Source organism: Talpa europaea (genome assembly GCF_964194135.1).
Source record: "Talpa europaea genome assembly, chromosome: 9".
Classification (NCBI taxonomy): Eukaryota; Metazoa; Chordata; class Mammalia; order Eulipotyphla; family Talpidae; genus Talpa; species Talpa europaea.
Genome location: NC_140076.1, coordinates 16957095 through 16977280, shown reverse-complemented (window position 1 = coordinate 16977280; position 20186 = coordinate 16957095). Strand labels below are relative to the sequence as shown.

The following is a 20186-nucleotide window of genomic DNA, read 5'->3' as shown; positions in this document are numbered from 1 at the left end:
CCTTCAGGGGCTGGACTGATGGGATCTAGATGCCAAGTCCCAGTGCCCTGTCTACCCACGTCCAGAGGAAGCCAGGTGGGGTGGAAACCTTGGCCTGGCACACACTATACTGGGCCTTACTCATCTCTGACAAGACTGGGAATCAAGGGGCTCGGGCCTGGGCCCTCCAGAGCCAGTCGTTTTGAGCCCCTGTCACTCTGCCAGGAAGTGCCAGGCCTCCGCACAGGCCTGCAAGACCCGATGGCAGTGGGGCAAGGCTGCCGTCTTGCAAAGTTCCGCCTCGTCGCTCCACCTGCCCACCTGCCATGGTGAGAGGCCCTACCCACAGCGAAAGGGGACACCATGTGGACCCAGTGCCCACTCCAGTGATTTCCCTGTGGGGGTTCTGGTGGAGCAGAGATGGGGGCGCAGGTCGTCCTCGTCGGTCTGGGATGGGGGCTTGGTCCTGAGTGTGCCGGGGATGCCCCAGGCCAAGGGCCCCGCTATCTTGTCTCCAGCCCCTCCAGGTATTCCAGCGCCACATCATAGCAAAAGTGGTACTGATCCTGGGGAGGAAGAGAGGACATCAGCAGACTGCACCGCCCCGGCACCAGGGAGAGAGGGCGAGCAGGAGCCAACCTTGGCGGGGAGGGGGAGGCGGGGGTAGCCATTTGGGCACCACAGGACTAGAACCCAAGGCCCAATCATGGGGCCCAGACATGGAAGCGTGGGCACCAAGGGACCCACTGGACATAGAATGGGCACTGAAGTGGCCGGGCACGGGACGAGGCTTCTCACCAGAGTCTCCACCATGTTGGGCTTATAGTTCCTAAGTGTTTTGGCAGCAAAGAAAACGTCCACCAGGTTGTGGCAGCGGATCATCTCCAGGACCGTGGCGCAGGCGCAGAAGGTGCCACTGCGGCCGCCCCCGTTTCTTCATGAGAGAGAGAAATGTTTGGGGTCGGGTTTGGGAGGAGTGGGGGCAAGTCAAAGGTTAAAGGCAGGGCCAGGGTAGCCAGGAGGGAGGGGGCAGGGGCCTCAGTAGGGAAAGGGCCGGAGACTCAGGAGGGAGAGGGCGGAGGAGCCAAAGGTAAGAATAGGACTTTGAGGTGAAGGGGGCACCCAAAGGCACCTAGGAAGACAGAGCTTCCAGGAGAAGCAGCCAGCACACCTGAAAGGAGGCCAGGCACAATCCAAGAGAAAGACACTGAGACAAACACAGCAACAAGGAGGTCGAGTGGGATCAAGCAAAAGCCGGGAGAGCAGGATGGAAATGAACCCCAAGAACGCATACGCGCACACGTGCGCACACACACACACACACACACAGGTACAGGCACACATGCCAAGTCAAACCTCAGCCTCTCACACACAGGGACCCTCCTGTCTCTCTCCCTGCTCTGTGGGGTTCCTCTTAGGAAATGGCGCTAGGCTAGGCTAGGCCCTCAGCCCCCTTCATGAGGGGTCTCTCCCAATAGAACCCTAAGCCCTTCAGGGCCAGGCACTGCCGGACTCAGCTCCCCACTTTGCATTTAGTATGCCCTGCCTGGCACTGGGAAGGGGCAGTAACACTGAAAGCATGAAAAAGTGGGGGGGCGGGAGCACACCCAGACATGGGCGAATAGGTAAATTTATGAATGGAGGCATGTGAATGAAGTAATGGGAAAGCTGCATGAACCAAGATGGAATTCCACTGGCTTTAAAAGTGTGCTACCATATCATAGGGTAAAATAAAGACATAAGACTAATTAAATTGGAAAGTCAAACACCCCACAGAGGGCAGTTTCCAGGGTGGAAACAGACTAGGTTCCCCCAGAAGAGTCAGGTCCTGCCTTGCCTGGTCAGGCAGAGCCTGGGCAGGTGACCGTCCGCCCGGGGGCTCTGGTGCCAGCCTTAGGGTTCTCTCCCCCAGGAGCCCAGCTCCCTGACCCCTGCCCAGCCTGAGGCAGGGCAGCACTCACAAGCAGTGCACGACGGTGCGCCCGTCCCCACTCTCAGCCTGCCACTTGTCCACCTCGGCCAGCAGGTGCAGGAAGGCCTTCTTGGAGTCAGGCGTGTCCCGGTACGCCGACCAGCGCAGGAACTGGAAGTGCCGCACCAGCAGGTGCCCCTCCTGCAGCTGGGGATGTGGGCAGCCAGCAGGGGGGACATGAGCACCGGTGGGACCAGACCCCCCACCCCGGTGACCTTAAGAGGGTCACTAAAGGCCATCCCAGGCACTCCAGATTCTCACTCTGGGGCTCCCGGATCACTTACCCGAGAGATGTTCTGCACCCGGAAAACACGGGCCACCAAGTCCTCATCAGCTGTGCCGGACACGAACTCTACCTCCATGAGACCATACTGCTGCCGGCCCGGCTCTGGCCAGTACTGCAGGCATGGCTGGGGGTGCGGCCACAGAGACGGGGAGCTGAGCAGACCAGTCTAGGGCAGCTTCCACTCATTCCCACACCCCCAGACCTCCACACCTGCCCCGGGGCCCCACACACCCTGATCCACCTGCTCACTCGACTCACCTCCAGAGATACCCCCAGTCGCCACCACCTGCCATCGGACAGCAGTGCACCCCTGCACCACTGTGCTCTGCACACTCGAGCAGCCGAAACAATCCCTGCACAACTGGCACACTGACCCTGCCTGCAGCTAAGCTACACCTAACACACCCAGCACACTTGTGAGTGCACACACTATATGAGGCTGCCTTCTTCCAGAAACAAGCCTCAGACCACACCCAGCACCCCCACCCCCAGTCTCCTCTCACCACCTCTGCCGTCCAGCATCAGCTCACAGAGGGCCAGAGGCCCTGATGCTGCAGGAGCTCAGCACCAGCTCCTGCCCCAGGACTCCACCACAGTCAGGGTCCTGCATGGTGCCCCCCAGGTCACAGACTCAGCTGAGAGAAAGGCAGCTCAGCCCACACACATGCACATCCCTGTGGCCTCCAGGCTAGTAGAGCCAGAGCCCCAGCTCTGCATGGAGTCCAGGCAAGAATCTTTCCTCCTCCTGGCCCCCATGTCTCCATCTGTGAAATGACCTCCAAGATCCTCCCAGAAGAGTCCATGCTCCACATGCTTCCACCTGGAACCATGCCTCACAAGAAGTTACCACTTTCTTCTTTATGGCCGGGGCCCTGACACCCCCTTACACTCAGACCTGGGCACATGCTGCTCCCTTCCCATGGATCACTCATAACCTCATTCCTTCACCTACTTAACTGTACTCTCCCTACACAATTCAGTCCAGACACTACCTCCTCCAAGAAGCCCTCCCTGATACATTTGGCCTCCTCTGTGCCCCTGTAATGACTCTGTGATAGCTCCTGCCCTCTGTGTTGTCACTGGGTTTTTGTAGCTGCTTCCCTTTGGACTGCAAGATCTGAGAAGGACCATGTGTCCTCCCTCAGTCTCCCCACGGCTGATACAGTGCCTTCCAGGGAGCAGAGCATGGGCAAAGGTGGTTAAATGAAGAGCTAGTGGCCAGTGACCAGAGCACAATGTTCACATGAGCCTCTCTCTGGCTCCCTCCCCTCCATGCCTCAGCCAGGGTGAGCTTCTTCTGTGTGGGATTCCCTCCAGATCTCTGCCCAGGGACTGGAGCCCATTACCTTGCAGACCTAGGTCACTTACACCAAGTGCCCCATGTGAACGAGTCTACACACCAGGCACCAACTAAGAGTCTACGCCAGGCACCATCATGCTAATTTTACAGCAAACCCTCCTGGCCTCCTGAAACAGGGCGCTGGGGAGGGAGGAGATCCAGATGGGGTATGGTCATGCAGGGCAGGAGGGCTGAACATCAGCACTTCCAGGGATCTCTAGCTTTGGAGCCCCCAAAAGCTTATGGGGGTACCCCTTTGGCTATCCTAAGCCAAAGTCACCAAGCAAGTGTCTGAACCAACCTCAGAAGCAACTGTAACCCTCATCTTCTCCACCCCTGCCATGCACTGAGTGCCTACTATGTGTTAAACATCTTACATCTGACCTCCATGGTCCTGACAGTAACCACGAGGCCAGGAACTGTGATGGCCCCCACTTCACAAAAAGGAAACTGACCAGTCAGAAAGCAAGGAAGCTGGAATTTCATTCTGTCTCAAAGGCCCCCATGATGGGCAGTTTAGCTGAGGGACTAGAAAAGCAGAGGCTCTGAGAAAGGCCAGGGGTGAGGGCAAAATTTGGCTACTTCCCAGCTCTGTGTGAGCACTCGCTTGATACCTGAAACCAATGAAAGTAAAGCAACATCCCTGGCATACAGCAGGTGCTCAATAAAGAACACCAGCTTTTCTCCAATCTGACAGTGTCATTTTATAGAAAAGGAAACCCAGACTCTGGGAGGAGGTGACCCTTTTAAGGTCACTCAACAAATGAATGGCAGAGTCCAGTCCCTGACTTTGGGGGTAAGCTTGTGCATACACTGGGGCCCTGGACAGCAGGCAGCCTGCCTGCCCAGCCAGTGGGACACTCACCCAGGCAGAGTTGGACTGGTGCAGCTGGTTGAGCATGACAATGGAGGTGCACCCATAATCGTAGACCAGCCGCCAGAAGTCAGGCGTGGTGCTCTGCAGTGGGTGCAGGGTCACGATGAAGGCCGCACTCTGGGTGTAGCTCTGCAGGGAAATGAGACTCAGCAGGGCCTGTTCACCACCCCTGACATGGCCCGATCCTCTGCTGCAGGCCATTCACCCACCCGGCCCACCACCACTCTGTCCCACAGGACCAGGCTGCCTCCAGTGGCCCATCTCAGAGACTGGCCGAGATGCTGAGGTTTAAGTTGACAGGGTGAATTCCCAGGCCTCTAAGACCCAAGTCCATTACCCCTGGGAACTAAAAGCAACAGGTTCCCAAATGGTGGCAATGGGAACTTCAATGTGGGAGGCAGAGGCTGGCCAACCCTACTCCCTGCCTCAGGGCCTTTGCATGTGCTATTCCTGCTGCCTAGAACAAATAGTGACATGGCTCTTTTCCTCACTTCTTTCTGGTCTTTGCATAGTGGTCGCCCCTTCTAAGAGATCCTCCTTATCACCTCATCAAAAATAACCACACACATTAAAAACATTAAGTACTGGGCCTCCCCAGTGGCACAACGGTTGAGCGCTGGGTTGCGAAGCTGCCCGCAACCTCTGCAGCGCCGGTTCGATCCCCAGCCACCAGAGGAGGGTCCCACATGGCGCGCAGACTTCTCCTGCCACCCGCTGCTCCCCTCAGCAGTGTACTTCGGTCCTTCCGCCTGCTCTGCTCCCCGCTCTGGCTCTGGTGAATTCTCTCACCCTCCCGTGCTTCTGACTGTACCCAGTGCTTGTATAAATAAATAAATAAATAAATCTTAAAAAAAAAAAAATTAAGTACTTCTGTCTGGTTGCTTTCTGTAAAATTACCAGTGTCTGGCATTTCATTGCATATTTACTAATTGTCCCCCAAATGCAAGGCTCAGGAGCAGAGATATCGGGGGTGGGCCTGCGCCCAGCGCACTGTAGGAGTTCACAAATATCTCTGAATGAAGAAATCTCTTGGCCCCCAGTTAGGGTCTAAGACCCCAACCCAGGCCCTGACTCTACTTGTGCTCTGACCTCATCGGGCCAGGTGAGCTGGCACCAGCCTCGCCCCATCAATGTTCCAGCCCCAAGTCTCCCTTGGCATCTCACTTCCCCACTCTCTCCCTCTCCCAATGGTGGTCTCCTGCAACCCCATTCCCTAGACTCTCTAAAGACTGACTGGCAGGCTCTCAAGGCCAGGCCCTGCCAGACTCCAAAACTCAGGCCTGACCTGACCACCCAAATCAGACTGCAGCTGGCCCCTTGATAAGCTAGCTCACTGCAGACCAGGCTCTGGCTGCTGGGCTTCCTGGCTCATGAGCCAACAGGCTCTACATTGCTGGCAACAACTGCCTGAGGTATCAAGGACTCCAGGAAAGCTTCTCCATCCGATGGCCCATTTTCATACAGGGGCCATAGAGCCCCAGTATGAGCCCAATATCTGAAGATGAGCACACTGGGCCCAAAGAGAGGCCTAGCAGGCAGGTTTCAGATTCCTAAGTGCCCATCCAAAACTGTTCAGTAAAGTGGCAGGATACAAAATCAACATGCAAAAGTCAGTAGCCTTCCTATACACAAACAATAAATCTGAAGAAGAAGAAATCAAAAAAACCATCCCTTTTGTTATTGAAACAAAAAAAATCAAATATTTGGGAATAAATCTAACAAAAGAGGTAAAGGACCTATACAAAGAAAACTATAAAATACTGTTAAAAGAAATAGAAGAAGACACAAAGAAATGGAGAGACATCCCCTGCTCATGGATTGGAAGAATAAACATTATTAAAATGGCCATCCTTCCAAAAGCAATATACAGATTCAATGCTATTCCAATCAAAATTTCAATGTCATTCTTCAAAGAAATAGAACAATTATTGATGAAATTCATATGGAATCACAAAAAACTCCGAATAGCCAAAGCTCTCCTGAAAAAAAAAGAAGGGAATGGAGGCATCACACTCCCAGACTTCAAACTATACTACAAAGCCATAATCATCAAAACTGCATGGTATTGGAACAAGAACAGACATACAGACCAATGGAATCGAATAGAAAATCCAGAAATAAACCCACAGATTTATGGTCAACTAATCTTTGACAAAGGAGCAAAGAATATGCATTGGAGCAAAGAAAGTTTGTTCAATAAATGGTGCTGGGAAAACTGGGTCGCTACATGCAAAAGAATGAAGCTTGACCACTACCTCACACCATACACAAAAATCAACTCAAAATGGATTAAAGAACTAGACATAAGACCTGAAACCATAAAATATATAGAAGGAAATATAGGCGAAACACTACGTGATCTGCACATCAAAGACATCTTTACAGACACATAACCCAAAGCAGTGATAGTGAAGGCAAAGATAAACAGCTGGGACTACATCAAATTAAAGAGCTTCTGCACAGCAAAAGAGACAATAACAAAAACAAAGAGAAACCCCACCAACTGGGAGAACATTTTTGCACCCCACACTAATGATAAAGGACTGATCACAAAAATCTGCAAAGAGCTGATGAGACTCAACAACAACAAAGAAAATAATCCAGTCAAAAAATGGGCAGAAGAGCTAAAAAGAAACTTCTCTGAAGAGGAAATGCAAATGGCCAACAGGCATATGAAAAAATGTTCAACATCACTTGCCATCAGGGAAATGCAAATCAAAACTACCATGAGATACCATCTCACACCAGTGAGAATGGCACATATTAAAAAAACTAGCAACAACAAATGTTGGCGAGGGTGTGGAGAAAAAGGAACTCTTCTGCACTGTTGGTGGGAGTGCAAACTGGTCCAACCACTGTGGAAAGCTGTGTGGAGATTTCTGGACCTACTAAACATAGAGCTTCCATATGATCCAGCAATTCCACTCCTAGGTATTTACCCAAAGGACACAGAAACATCAATTCCAAAGAACACCTGCACCCCTATGTTTATAGCAGCACTGTTTACAATAGCTAAGCTTTGGAAACAACCCAAATGCCCAAAAATAGATGACTGGATCAAGAAGATGTGGTACATATATACCATGGAATATTACTCAGCATTCAAAAAAGATAAACACATGCAATTTGCAGCAACATGGATGGCGCTGGAAGGGATCATGCTCAGCGAAATAAGCCAAAAAGAAAAAGAAAAATACCGGATGGTCTCACTCATAGCAGGAATCTAGAAAACTTAAATAAGGGACCAGGAAAATGAATAACTATAAGAAAGTGAAAATCAAAATCAACAAAAAACTATGAACCAGAGACACTTTTAGGGGGGCGGGGGCGGGAGGGGAGGGATTGGGGTCAGAATGGGGGGGCTGCAATTGTATGGGGAATATAACAATAAAATTTATAAAAAAAAAAAAAAACTCTCCAGCAACCTATACTACCTCTGCAGGGCCCCAACACCCTCAGCAGGCCCAGATACCCCCAGATATGTGCACAGCTGTACTCACACCCACGCCAACAACAGCGATGGACTCCCTCCCCTACCACTCCCTCCAGTGGCTGGGGCTGCTCCTCCCCTTGCTTTCAGGGCACACCAGAAAAGGCCCCTGGAAGCCAGAGTGGGAGTTCCCCTTTCTAGAGATGCCCCTTTGTCCCCTTACTGTCCTCCCCAGGGGCTTTGGCCAGGAACCTGCTGTGGAGGACCTTCCCTCCACTGCCCTCATTCCATGTGGAGAGCCGTCCAGTGGTCTCAGCCCCTTTAGCTCACACCTCCCAAGGGCAGGTTCAGAACAAGGGCTGAGCATGCTCAGTTGAGCTCCTTCCTCAGACCAGCCTTTCCCAGACCAGCCATCCTTAGAAGCAGTTCATTCTAACTGCTCCTGTCCCTGCCCTGTGTAGAGGCCTATCCTGGATGGCGAGGGGGTGGCCAGTTTGTACAGCTGTATCCACGAGGACAAGTCTACCTGACTGCAGGGCAAGGAGTGGCCAGTCCACTTAATCACTGGGCAAAAGCCACATTCCAGCGTTACGAGGTTTTTTTAACCTTTTGTTCTCCACCTGTCTCCTGCACCTCTCTCTCCACTGGCTCACTTTGGGAGAGGCATAAGGGTAATGCTCATGAACCCTTCCCCAGCAGCACCTTTGACCCCTAAAGTCCCTGCTCCACTTGCAACGCCCAATAAAGGAAGCGAGAGAGGGGTTTCTAATGGCTCCTGAACCCTCAGACCATGGCAGGGGTGAGTGGGGCAGGTAATAAGTGACCATCTCAGGCCAGGGTCTGGGGCAGGTTCCAGTTCAATCACCCAGGACAAGCTCCCCTGGCTCCAAGTCCCTTCATTCTGAGCCTCTCCCCACCATGCCCCCCAAATCACTCTTCCCACCTCAGGCTCTGATGGACCTGATCCCGCTGGAATTCCACCACCCAGTCCCCCACTCGGGCCAAAGACAACACCTGGGAAGGTAGGGGGACCACTGGCTTGAATGCCCTGAATGAAACATCACTGGGGATAAGAGGGTCACCCGATGGGCTGGCCCCCAGAAAAGACAAAGGGTGACACCCACAGAGTCTTCGGCTCCTCCCCTTGGATCCTGGACCTTCCCAGAAACTGGGGGCATCCCAGAGCCCACGCCCTGCCCCAAGCCCTCACGTCAGTCAGGGCCGCATTGATGTAGTTGTTGGGGTCCCCATCGGCGGAGACGAGGAAGGGCAGGCAGCGGTCGGGCGGCAGGACGTCCATGCTGCGGTTCTTGTCGCGGTTCCGGGGCAGCAGGGCGATGCTGCACTCCTCCACGTCCAGTGGCGGGGTGACTGAGTTCAGGGTCTACGGGAGCGCGAGAGGAACAGGGGTGATGTGGCCCTCAATGACTCCTAGAGCACAAATAACCAGTGCATGCACACACACACACACACAAACTCACAAACCACACTGCACACCTGTACATATGCAGTAGAGCCCCACCTGGAATTCCTCCCGCAGCTGAGAAGAATTACTCTGAGGGTCAATGCGGATCATCTCCTTATAGGTAGCCTTGAACTCACTGACAGGGATGGTGGTCTCCCCACACAGGCAGGCCTCCAGGATTGCATCGTGGATGAAGATGTACTGCTCCTAGTATGAGGGGCAGCATATGAGGAGTCAGGAGGGGACTAGAAGCTAGAGATTTTGGAGTGATGAACGGGGAGCAAGCTTAAGGCTGAGAGGGGTGCTCTGAGGTAGCACCTGGCCGTGTGTTTCTATAGGCTGGATGAAGCCCACTTGAAGCCACCTGCATCCTTACAATCAACCCCGTGAGGAGACCTGAAGGCAAGAGGACAGCCCAGGGTCACGTGTCTAGTGAAGATACAAACACCTCTGGGCTGCAGAACTATGGCCTCGGCCCTCTGCTGTTTGACCTCACTCCACAGATAGGGGAACTGAGTTTGGGAAGACCCTGAGAGGTGAGCAGGTCAAGTCAGGGCCAGGAGAGAGGAAGGGGGGCTCAGAGGGAGGAGAAGAGCAAAGGACACCCTCTGACATGCTCCACCAGCTTTGCACTCCTCCACGAGGGACCCAAGTCCTGGAGGGCATGTGGGCAGGGGGCCGTGCCCCTACCCTACCTCTGTCTGGATCATGTTGACACGCCGGGAGCAGAGGGTCTTCACACAGTTGTAAATGTCCACGACGCCCTCGCACTCCGCCATGTCCAGCATCACATCCAGAACAATGTAGCAGCCTGTGCGCCCGGTGCCCGCACTGGGAAGAAAGCAGCCCCAGGCCAGGTCAGAGTCTGAGGAGGGAGCCCAGAACCACTGGACACACACACAGGGAGGCCTGGAGAACAGTGGAGACCTGCCCACGTCTATACCACCCAGGGATGGGGTAACAGAAAGACCCCATGCTGTGCAAGGAGGAGCCAGGGAGAAGGGTGCTGGCGAGTGCAGGTGAAAAGTGGTAGAGAACAGAACTGGGGTGCGTTCTGAGGAACGAGAGGAGGGCAACCATTGGGAGAGTGCAGAGGACACTCAGCAACTTCAAACAGGACACAGGGACAAAGGGGAGGCTCAGAGCTTAATCCAAGAACATTCCTGCCTCCTGGATCTCCCCAGATCTCCTGTGCATCCTTCAAAGCCTCACACACTCATGCCCACTTAAATGCTTGGTGGAACACTGCCCCCATCCTTCCCAGCAGATGTCATTCTTTTGCGCTGCCACCAGAGCAATCTGCACAGGCTCTTATCAACCCCCCTCCTGCTGTTCCTGTGGCCACCTTGCTGGCCTTCCTGGGCTGAGAAGCTACTGGGAGCTCACTGCAGCGGGACTGTGTGAGGTCCAACTCCAGGATCCCCATGCTCAGCACCAGACTGAGCCAAGTTCAGGGGAAGGGAAGCAGACAATGATGACACCAAGATTTCAAGCTTGAAACTGGTGGTACTATATGTTGAGGACATATAACAACCAGGTCCCCCAAACACTGGGGGGCTGACATTCAGAAGACCCCTTTGGAAAACGGTCAGTATCTATTAAGCTGGATGTTTGCACAGACAGCAATTCTACTCCTGTACACACCCACCCAAAAGCCAATGTATGTTGGCCAAAGACATGAAATAAAATGTTGCTCAGCAGCAACTAAGCACAATAGCTTAAAACTAGAAACCTTCCAAATGCCTCTCCGCAGCAGAATGCATAAGACACATCGTGATTTATTCATCTAGTGGAATATGATGCAACTGGATGAATCTTACAAACATAAGGCTGAAGGAAAGATGTCTGACACCAAAGAGCACCTGCTGTACGATTCCATTTATACAAAGTTCAAAAATATGCAAAACAAATCTATGGTTTTGAAATAAGGACAGTTGCTGGGGAGGGTGGGAGTGATAAGCCACAGACTGGAGGGGATCTCAGGGGGCTCCTGGGAGCCATTAATGTTATTTCTTAGTCTGCATTGTGCTGGTTATTTCATAGGTGTGTTCAATTTGTGAAAATTCAGTTACACATACACGTATTACTTGTGCTCTTCACTTTAAGTATATTACACATCAATCAAGTCTTAATCTAAAAAGACAGCATCTTTTTATTTTTTTTTGACAGCATCTTTTTAAAAATCAAAATTAAAAGGAAGTATGTTAAAGAGAGCTAAAAAATCAAAAAGAAGGGCCTCCCTGGTGGTGCAAGGGGTTGAGTCTCAGCACTGTGAAGCTATCCACAGCCACTGCAGCATGAGTTTGATCCCCATCCAGGGAGATGACCCACATGGCACAGCAGACCTCTCCTGTCTCACCCACTGCTCCCCTCAGCAGTGTATTTCAGTAGATCTGTCTGTTCTGTTCCCCACTCTGTCTCTGGTGAATCCTCTCACCCCAACCCCCGACCCCCGCACCTCTGGCCTAGACCCCAGCTCTTGATTGCATAAATAAATAAATAAATCTTTAAAAAATAAGAAATCAAAAAGAAACTGATTTGTGGGGGGCAGGGCAGGGGGAGGAATGGATCTGTCATGTGGCATGGGGACCAATGAGAACCCAAGTAGAGGCATCAGGACAAGGAGAGTCCTCAAAGTCGCAGGGTTAGAGGTCAAACTCTCCAGAGGGAGAGTGGAGACAGGACAGGGTGCTGAGCCCCACTTAAGAAATAAAAGGAAGATATGGAGGGGGGAGCAGAGACAGGAAACTGGGCAGCTGGGTTCACAGGAGTTGGCAAAGGAAGGAGTGGAAGCCAGGGCTGCTGAGAGGCAAAGGCCAAGGCATAAGGAAAGCCCACTGTGTTTGGGAGGACAGCAAAGTCCTTCCCAGCACCCGGGCCAAACCAGAACACATGCTGAATGGAAGCAAGCGAACCCCATCCTGCCTTGTGCCTGGACAGCCCCATCCCCTCCATGTCTCCAGCACCTCCTGGATCTTGGGGCTCCACAGGCTTTGGGGAGCATACACAGGGGCAGATCTCAGAGACAAAGCTCAAAGGGCAAAAGCTCCTTAGGGGCCATTGGCTCCTGTCCTCTGTCTCTTAACACGAGGAATTAAGCCCAGTCTCCTTTAGGGAGCTTGAATCCACCCCACCCCTAGTCCCAGCCCTCCTTGGGAGTCCCAGCTCCCCACCTGCAGTGGATGACAATAGGCCCAGCATCAGGTGGGGTGGAGGCCTTCACGCGCCGGATGAAGGCCAACAGCCCAGTGGCGTGGTAGGGAACGCCATGCTCCGGCCACGCGGTGAAGTGAAACTGGTGGACCTCATGCCGGGCAGAGTAGCCTCTCTGGGGAGACAAAAGGAGTAACTACAGGGTCACTACTGCATCTATTAGACACTCGCTGTGTGCCAGGCACTGAGGTGAGCACCTCACCCCAGGGTCTCAATTAGTCCCAAGAGTAGGGCCTCCCCAGTGGTGCAGCGGGTTGAGCACAGCGCTGTGAATCTGTCCACAGCCTCTGCAGCGCGGGTTTGATTCCCAGCTCCCAGAGAGATGCCCATGTGGCGCGGCAGACCTCTCCTGTTGCGCCTGCTGCTCCCCTCAGCAGTGCTTTTGGTCCGCCTGCCTGTTCTGCTCCCCACTCTGTCTCTGGTGAATCCTCTCACCTTCCCGCACCTTTGGCCTATACCCCAGCTATTATATAAATTTTAAAAAAATCCCAAGAATAGACTTATGCAGAGGACATTAATGCCTCATTGTACTGGAGAGAAAACGAGGCCTCAACGAGGGGGACCACTGCCTGAGGTTGGACGGGTTAGACAAACAGATGCTATGCAGATGTGGGCCTGGATTTGCCTGATGTCTAAACTCGTGATATTAATGGCCCACCTCTGCCACCCCCTGTGGTGAACCCTAGGAGAAGGTCTTGATTCTCTGGTCTTAGTGTAAAGGGAGAAAGCTGTCCTTTCTATGTGGATCCCATGGGATCATGGCCAGGATCCTGCCAATCACTGGCCCCATGGGCTCTCCTGGGGGGCATCACCATGCTGAACCTTACTTTCCTGATCTGTAAAATGAGGCTGGTGGTAAACCCTGACCCTGCAGAGCTTTTCAAGGCTTAGACAATACGTGCAATGGGCTGAGCATAGTGCCCAGCAGCTATTGTCATCATCGTCATCATTTGACTTCCTCTTAGAGTTTCCAGTCAAGAAGCGGGCACCATCCCTCTTCCACTGCACTCCCTGTGGTTACCATGAAGCCACTGTGCTGGGGAGTACAGCAGTACCCTCTTCAGCCTCGTGCTCGGAGTTGGGGGGGCCTAGGAGTGGTGGGAAGGTGGGCTCAATCTGGAGGGATGGGGGACAGGAGACTCACCCGTTCCAGGGCAAAGGTGCGCACGACATATTCAGCTAGCGTCTCCGTCTTCACCAGCGTGATCTTGATGTCTCCGTACATATCCGAGTCGTCCGGCCAGTAGCGTGAGCATTTCACCTGGAGCCCCCACAGCACAAGCTCGGAGGGCTCCTCGCTGGCCCCAGCCCACCCTGCCTCCCCACACCCACCAGCCCCGCTTACCCTGCCCACCTCTACCAGCTTGGTGATCATGACGATGCTGGAACAGTGCTCCTGCCACACCATGCGCCAGAAGTCGTAGATCATCTCGGGCTTCGGCCCTGGGGGCACATAGGGGCCTGTCTCTGTCATAAGGTCTCCACCAAGAGCCGGCACATCTGCTGCCCAGCACCACCAGCCCAGGCCAGGAGGTTCCTGAACCCCAGTGGGGATTTTGTGCTCACCCCATACACACCCCTACCACCAACTGATCCCTGGAGGGCCCTGGGAATGGCAAGTATCAGGAAGGGCCTGGCTGGAGACCCCAGTTATCCTAAGTAGAGCCCACAAGGCAGAGCTAAAGGGCCAGACCCTTAGTCCATGGTATAAGTCTCCAGGAGGGAGAGACAGATGGACAGTCAGGGGGATCCAGCCAGAAGGATCAGGCAGCACCAGACTAAGAGGCACAAGCCCCACCCCTGAAGACCAGCCTGGCCAGTCCCTTTGCATGCACCACCTTGGAGACAAACAGATGCCAGGGGAAGTGCAGATGGCCTGAGCACACTGGGGAGATGCACACACAAGAGGGGGTAGAGACGGATGGCCAGATTCCAGAAAACCCAGCCAGAGTGGGGATTAGCCAGGCAGGGAGACAGACAGACAGACAGACAGGGAATCAAGCAGATCCACAGGGCAGGCAGAGGGCATTCCAGCACACGGAGGCAGATGGGGGCCGACGGCAGAGGTGCCAGGTACCTTGAGTGGCTATGAAGTGGTTGGACCTGTGGTAACCCTGGAACAGGAAAAGAGGGTATGTTAAGACTCCAGGGGGCAGCCCCTCGCTCCCTCAGTCTCCTCTGCCCTCCTGTCCCAGAAGCAGCACACACACCCCAGGGAACTGCCCCACTGCTTCCCCGGGGACTCCTAGCCAGGGGGACACTGTCCTCCCATTCCCAAGTAAGGAGGGAAAGTGCAGCTGGGACATCAGTGGTGCAGGTATAAACCCACCTTTGTGTGTAGCCTAGGAAGGAGACTCATTTAGGGGTCTAGTGTCTCCCTGTCCACAGACTGGGGATAATTATCCAAAACCTGCTTACAACTCAGTTGCTCTTTGGAGACAAAGTGCAGGGTGACCCTGCCCTGTCCCCAAAGCCCCAGAGGCACTAATTTGGGGTAGGTTGGGAACAAATGAGCACTGGGGTTGCCCATGATCCTCTGATAAATTGTTAAATCTTTCAAAGGAATGATTTTGGTCATGCACTGTGCTAAGCACTTTACCTGCATGATCTCCCACAAAAGAGAGGCCAAGAGCTGCTTTATCCTCCATCCCCAAAGCCCTCAGACTGAGAAGAGGAGCCAGCCAGACTCCCATGCCAGCCCTAGTGCCACAGCTGCCATGAAGTCCTGCCCACATGGCCTCATCCCTCAGGGGCACAGAGCCCACACCCAGGTAACGTGGTCCCCCCCCTTCCCCCGGATAGGAAAGAAGGGCTGCAGAGCCAGCACAAGAAAACAGCCAAGCTCAGCCACACCTCAACACAGCTCCCCAAAACTCCTCCAGCACTGTGAGCATCCCAGGCCCTGGGAGCCCTGGAGTCAGACTGCCAGGGTGCAAATCCCAACTCCGGCTGCTCTCACTAGCCCTATGCCCTCAGGCAAACTTCCCTTCTCGAAACCTTAAGTCTTATGGTACTAAAATGGAGGGACAGCTCCAACCTTCTCCTGCTGCTGGGAGGAGTACATAAAGTAACGTATGTCAAGGGTCTGCAACTGTGGCAAGCAAGGGTCAGCATTTATTGTGCCTTTACAGGCCAAAGAGCCAGAGAGCACCCACGAAGATCCAAACAGAGGATTTCTGGGGAGGATTCCTGGGACATTGAAGTTAAAAATCTGAGTCTTAGAGTCAAGTTGACCTGGGTCCCCGTGGAGCTCGGCCAAGCAGCAGCCATGTGGCTCTGGGTACTAAGGGGGTGCTTCTCAAACTTGAATGTGCACATGGGACCCCCCACTCCCCCAGATCTTGTTAAAAGGTAAATTCAGATTCAAAAGGTCTGGGGTGGGGCCTGGGGTTGTGTATGTCCTACCATTTCCCAGGTGCAGGCAAAACTGGGCCTCAAAACACTGCAGAGCCAGACCCTCAGCCTTGCCAAAGCCCTGTCCTCTACAGCCTAAGGAGAGCAGCAGGGCATGCACTGCAGAGTCTGTTGCACCTCCATACCCTTCCCCTGAAAGTGACCAACACGTAAAATCTGCCGATGATAAAAAGCCTCCCAGAGTCACTGGGGAGTCCTCACTCCTGGAACTTCAGTTCCAGCCTGATTCCCTCCTACTGTCTCCCCAGCTGCTGCCTCTGTTCCAAGTCCCCCGCAGAGGTGGTGAGCGACTGGGGTCAGAGGGAAAGGCCAGGTGGAGGCTGAGGAGGGCCCACTGAAGGTGCTGCCAGCGACTGCCCTTCCAAGCTCAGCGCTGGCCACGGGAGGCGGGGGAGGGGGAAGGACAGGTCACTCCACCTAAAACCAGTTTGCCTAAGAATTCCACATGAGAACAAGTGTCTCCTCTAACTCACCCGTCCCTGCCTAGCTGTGCCCGGCATGGTGCCACCACCCAAAATGCTGGCTGGAAGACAAGATTTTAGATAGATCTAAACCTTCATCTCTGCATGTTAACTTTTTCATTGCATCCATGCATTATTGCACGATTACTATCACATAGATGACACTGAACTGGAAATTTAAAATGATGTAATTTTAAAGGACTATAAATGTCAGGCCTCCCTGATGGTGCAGGCAGTTGAGCACAGCGCTGTGAAGCTGTCCACAGCCTCTGCAGTGCTGGTTCGATCCCCGCCGGCCATGGAGATACCCAGATGGCAAGCAGACCTCTCCTGTCTTGCCCACTGCTCCCCTCAGCAGTGTATTTCAGCCTATCTGCCTGTTCTGTTCCCCAAATCTGTCTTTGTCCCCAAATCTCTCACCCTCCCGCTCATCTGGCCTGCACCCTGGTTCTTGTATAAATGAATAAAAATCTTAAAAAAAAAAAAAAAAGGACGCTAAGTGATCGCCTGAGCACACTCAGAGGCCAACTTGAAGGAGCATTGGTCCTCACAGTCGGCATTAGCGTGTCACAGAGCCTGCTCTAGGGCTGCCTCCCAAGCCCTCCTTGGGGTCTGTGGGAGGAGCTGAGGGGGCTGACCCTTGCATCAACCCCCTGGTGGAGGGTTTGGGCTGGGTTTGAGGCCCAGCTCTGTCAGTTAAATGCGGTACAGTTGTGACAAAGTCGCTTAATTTTTCTCGTCTGCCAAACATGGGACCCCACTTGCAGTGCTGCAGATGAAGAGGGTAAGGGGCCTGGCCCAGAGGGATGCTCGGCTGTAGTAAGGAAGCCAAGTCTCCCAAGAGCATTTGTAAGACAACAAGGAGCCAAATGGGAGAGAATGGTGTGTGGCGTGGAAACTGGATGGAAAGTGTGACCACCTGAATGCCTCCTCCCCCACTCGGGCACTGGGCTGCGGTGCACGCCCTTCGTGGGCCTGACAGCCTGTCTGAATTTGAGAACTTTACAAACCAACTGTTCACATGGAGGAGGGCAGTCTGGGGTGCATCTGATAACGGGCATCTCTGAGAGATGTCACTGCGGGGACCTATCACTCTGTAGATTGAGCACCTCCGTGTTGTCTAAAAGTCTCATCATGAACTGTATTGTTTACAATCACAAAAGGACAAAAGTTTGAAAAGAAAAAAGTAGCTAAAATAGAGAAGGTACCCACAAAAGAACAGACACTCCCCCTCAGCCATTGGGCACTACATCAAAAACACATATGCTAAGGATCAAGTCAGAGGTTCATTAAATGAACTAGGGTTTTTTTTTAATATTCTTAAAAAAGTCAATAGATGACAAACTCATAAAAAATCGAATATCCATGTTGATCCCTAGAAATGAAATATTCAAATTAGGGCTAAATTGAGGGTAGAGTGGTTAGAGTTGAGTTTCAACTGATCACAAAGGGGCTTGAATACAAGGGAAACAAGTTTGCGGGGGCCTGGCCAGTCCATCATGCTTCTGGAAGCAGAAGAGATTGGGCGTCCAGGGCAGCTTCCCGCCCAGCCCTCCCCGGGCCCACAGCAGGTGTAGCTAGTGAGGACTCAGGAAGAGAAGGGCTGGGGACAAAGGTGACAGAGGCAGTAGTCGGTACAGAATGGGGCCCCGGGGAGCACCCCCACACTGTTGCCCTGTGTAGGGCAGTGGAGGAGGGGAAGGAAGCGCTTACAATAGGGAAAGTGTCGCATGTTCAGCCCTGGGTGGCCCCTGGCCAGGCGCCTGAAATGGACGGCCGGTGTTGGGCACAGGTGGAGAGGAAAGAGGACAGAGACAGAGAGAGAGACAGCCAGAGACTGTGAGAGGCTGAGACACAGCCGGTCAGACAGACAGGACGAGGAGGTGTGGGAGTTGTGGGAGGAGGCGGGGAGAGATACTTACTTCACGGTTTATCCGAATCTTAATGATTCCAGTGAGGGAACAGTATAAAGCAAAAGAGACAGCTATTAGGCCAGAGGCAGATGAGGTAGACAGAGCATAGGAGTGAGCACAGGAGTGGCCAGAAGGGGCGATGCGAGCAGTGGAGGCAGAGCAGAGACGGGAGGGCCTGGTGGGCTGGAGGGGGCGAGGGTGTGTCCCTGCCGAGGCCCAAGAAGAAGCCGACTGGGGCCTTGAGGAGACCGAGGAGAGTCCCCTGTCACCAAAGCTGCCCAAGTCTGAGAGGCCAGGCCCAGCCCACAGCCCAGGCGAGGGAGAGGATGGGAGGCGAGGGAGAAGGCGAGCAATTCTGGAAACCATGGGTAGCATGTCTGGCCCCAGGAGCAGGTGAAGAAGAGGGAGGTCATCTCCAGAGTCCCTGCGTAGCCCAGCTCCCAGATACACACCTTCCTCTTCCTACGCACCTCAGGCCTTTGCTCAGGCTGCTCCTGCCTGGCTCATCCCTTCCTTCCTTCCTTCCTTGCTTCCTTCCTCTCCAGGCACCCAGCGCCAGCTCAGGCCCTCCGCCCCCAGGCCCTGCCACTGCCACTTACTTGCTGTGTGACCCAGGGAAACAGGTCTTTCCTGACCTGTTTTTCTCCATCTACTCTGAAGTTATTTTATTGGGGATATGCTTGTGTGTCCCCCACTAGAATCTTTATATCCCAGGAAAGCAGAGTCTTGCTCACTGATATAACCCCGGTGGCCAGCACACTGCCTGGCACATAGCAGGTGCTCAAAGTACATCTGATCAATGAATACATGACTCTCTCAAATGTGGTCTGTTGTAGGCAGGGGGAGTGTGGCCAGACTCCTGGCCCCTTCCACCCTCATCCATACTTGGGGAGCAGACACAGAGGCTAAGATTTGAGTGCCTTCTCGACTACTCACTAGCTGCGTGACCTAGGACAAGTAGCTTCACCTCTCTGAGCCTGTTTCCTCACCTGTAATGTGAGGTCATAATGCTACCTTGTAGGGTAGAGATTACATAAAATTAATATATGTGATATAAAGTGCTTAACACAGTACTTGGCACGCAGTACCTGCTCAATAAACACAAGTTATTATTCTCAAAGTTCCACCCTGGCCATGGTCAAGACACTTTCAGAGACTCTCTGTGTCCCTAGGAAGGAGCCCAAACTCCTTAGCCTGCCACGTGAGGCCTTCACAGTCCAGCCCCTACCTATCTTCAGCCTCACCATGTATCAGAGAATTTTACCTCCGTGCCCATGGGCCCCTCATGGAGAGGGGGCCCTGCCTCACCTCCAGGCCTAGCCATCTACCCTCTTCCCACTGTTCTGCTTCACTGAAGGCCCCATTGCTGAGGTAAAGTTCCCCATTTGGGAAGCCTCCTGATGGCCATGCCCACTTGGTACCCCTCCTCTGAGGTTCCTGGCACTGACTGCTAGAGGCAGGGGCGCTAGGAACCCAGCATGTGAAGCTTCATCTATTCCCCGACAGGCCCCTGCCCTGCCTGGACTGCAAGCTGGAGCGGGCAGGGTGGGTCAGCGGTGATGACGGGCTCAGCACTCACGTCTATGTAGTTGGCGTTAATGTAGTCGGCATCCGGGTCTCCCAGCATCGGGTGGAGTTTCACTCGGTGCCGATCATCTGGAAAAACACAGCACAGGTGCCATGGGATGGGCAGGGGCAGAAATAAGAAGCCCGGAGCTGGGGCAGGCAGAACACGTTTCCTGGAGGCCAGGGATGGGGCCAGGCCTGGTGGCCAGGGAAACTAGAAGCTCAGGGCTGACCAGCAGGCTCTCAGCACCTCGGGAAGCAGGGTGCCCAA

The 20186-nt window shown here is 53.6% G+C and overlaps 1 protein-coding gene across 4 annotated transcripts in view; it reads right to left on the bottom strand.

The window, feature by feature from the left end:
* Positions 1-482: 482 nt before the first annotated feature.
* PTPRU (protein tyrosine phosphatase receptor type U) overlaps positions 483-20186 on the bottom strand; it is a gene marked incomplete at both ends in the record, with an annotated part of 77113 nt that continues 57409 nt past the window's right edge. For 2 of the 4 annotated variants that reach the window (XM_084243152.1, XM_084243154.1), the window contains 13 exons: positions 483-545; positions 778-913; positions 1941-2098; positions 2236-2361; positions 4442-4582; positions 9094-9267; positions 9406-9555; positions 10044-10179; positions 12522-12676; positions 13706-13822; positions 13907-14004; positions 14639-14675; positions 19929-20005. In XM_084243152.1, coding sequence (XP_084099278.1) covers positions 483-545; positions 778-913; positions 1941-2098; positions 2236-2361; positions 4442-4582; positions 9094-9267; positions 9406-9555; positions 10044-10179; positions 12522-12676; positions 13706-13822; positions 13907-14004; positions 14639-14675; positions 19929-20005 — 1568 coding nt within the window. Of the gene's footprint in view, positions 546-777; positions 914-1940; positions 2099-2235; positions 2362-4441; positions 4583-9093; positions 9268-9405; positions 9556-10043; positions 10180-12521; positions 12677-13705; positions 13823-13906; positions 14005-14638; positions 14676-18358; positions 18377-19928; positions 20006-20186 lie in introns of all 4 variants that reach the window. The other 2 variants (XM_084243153.1, XM_084243155.1) reach the window with 2 other exon arrangements.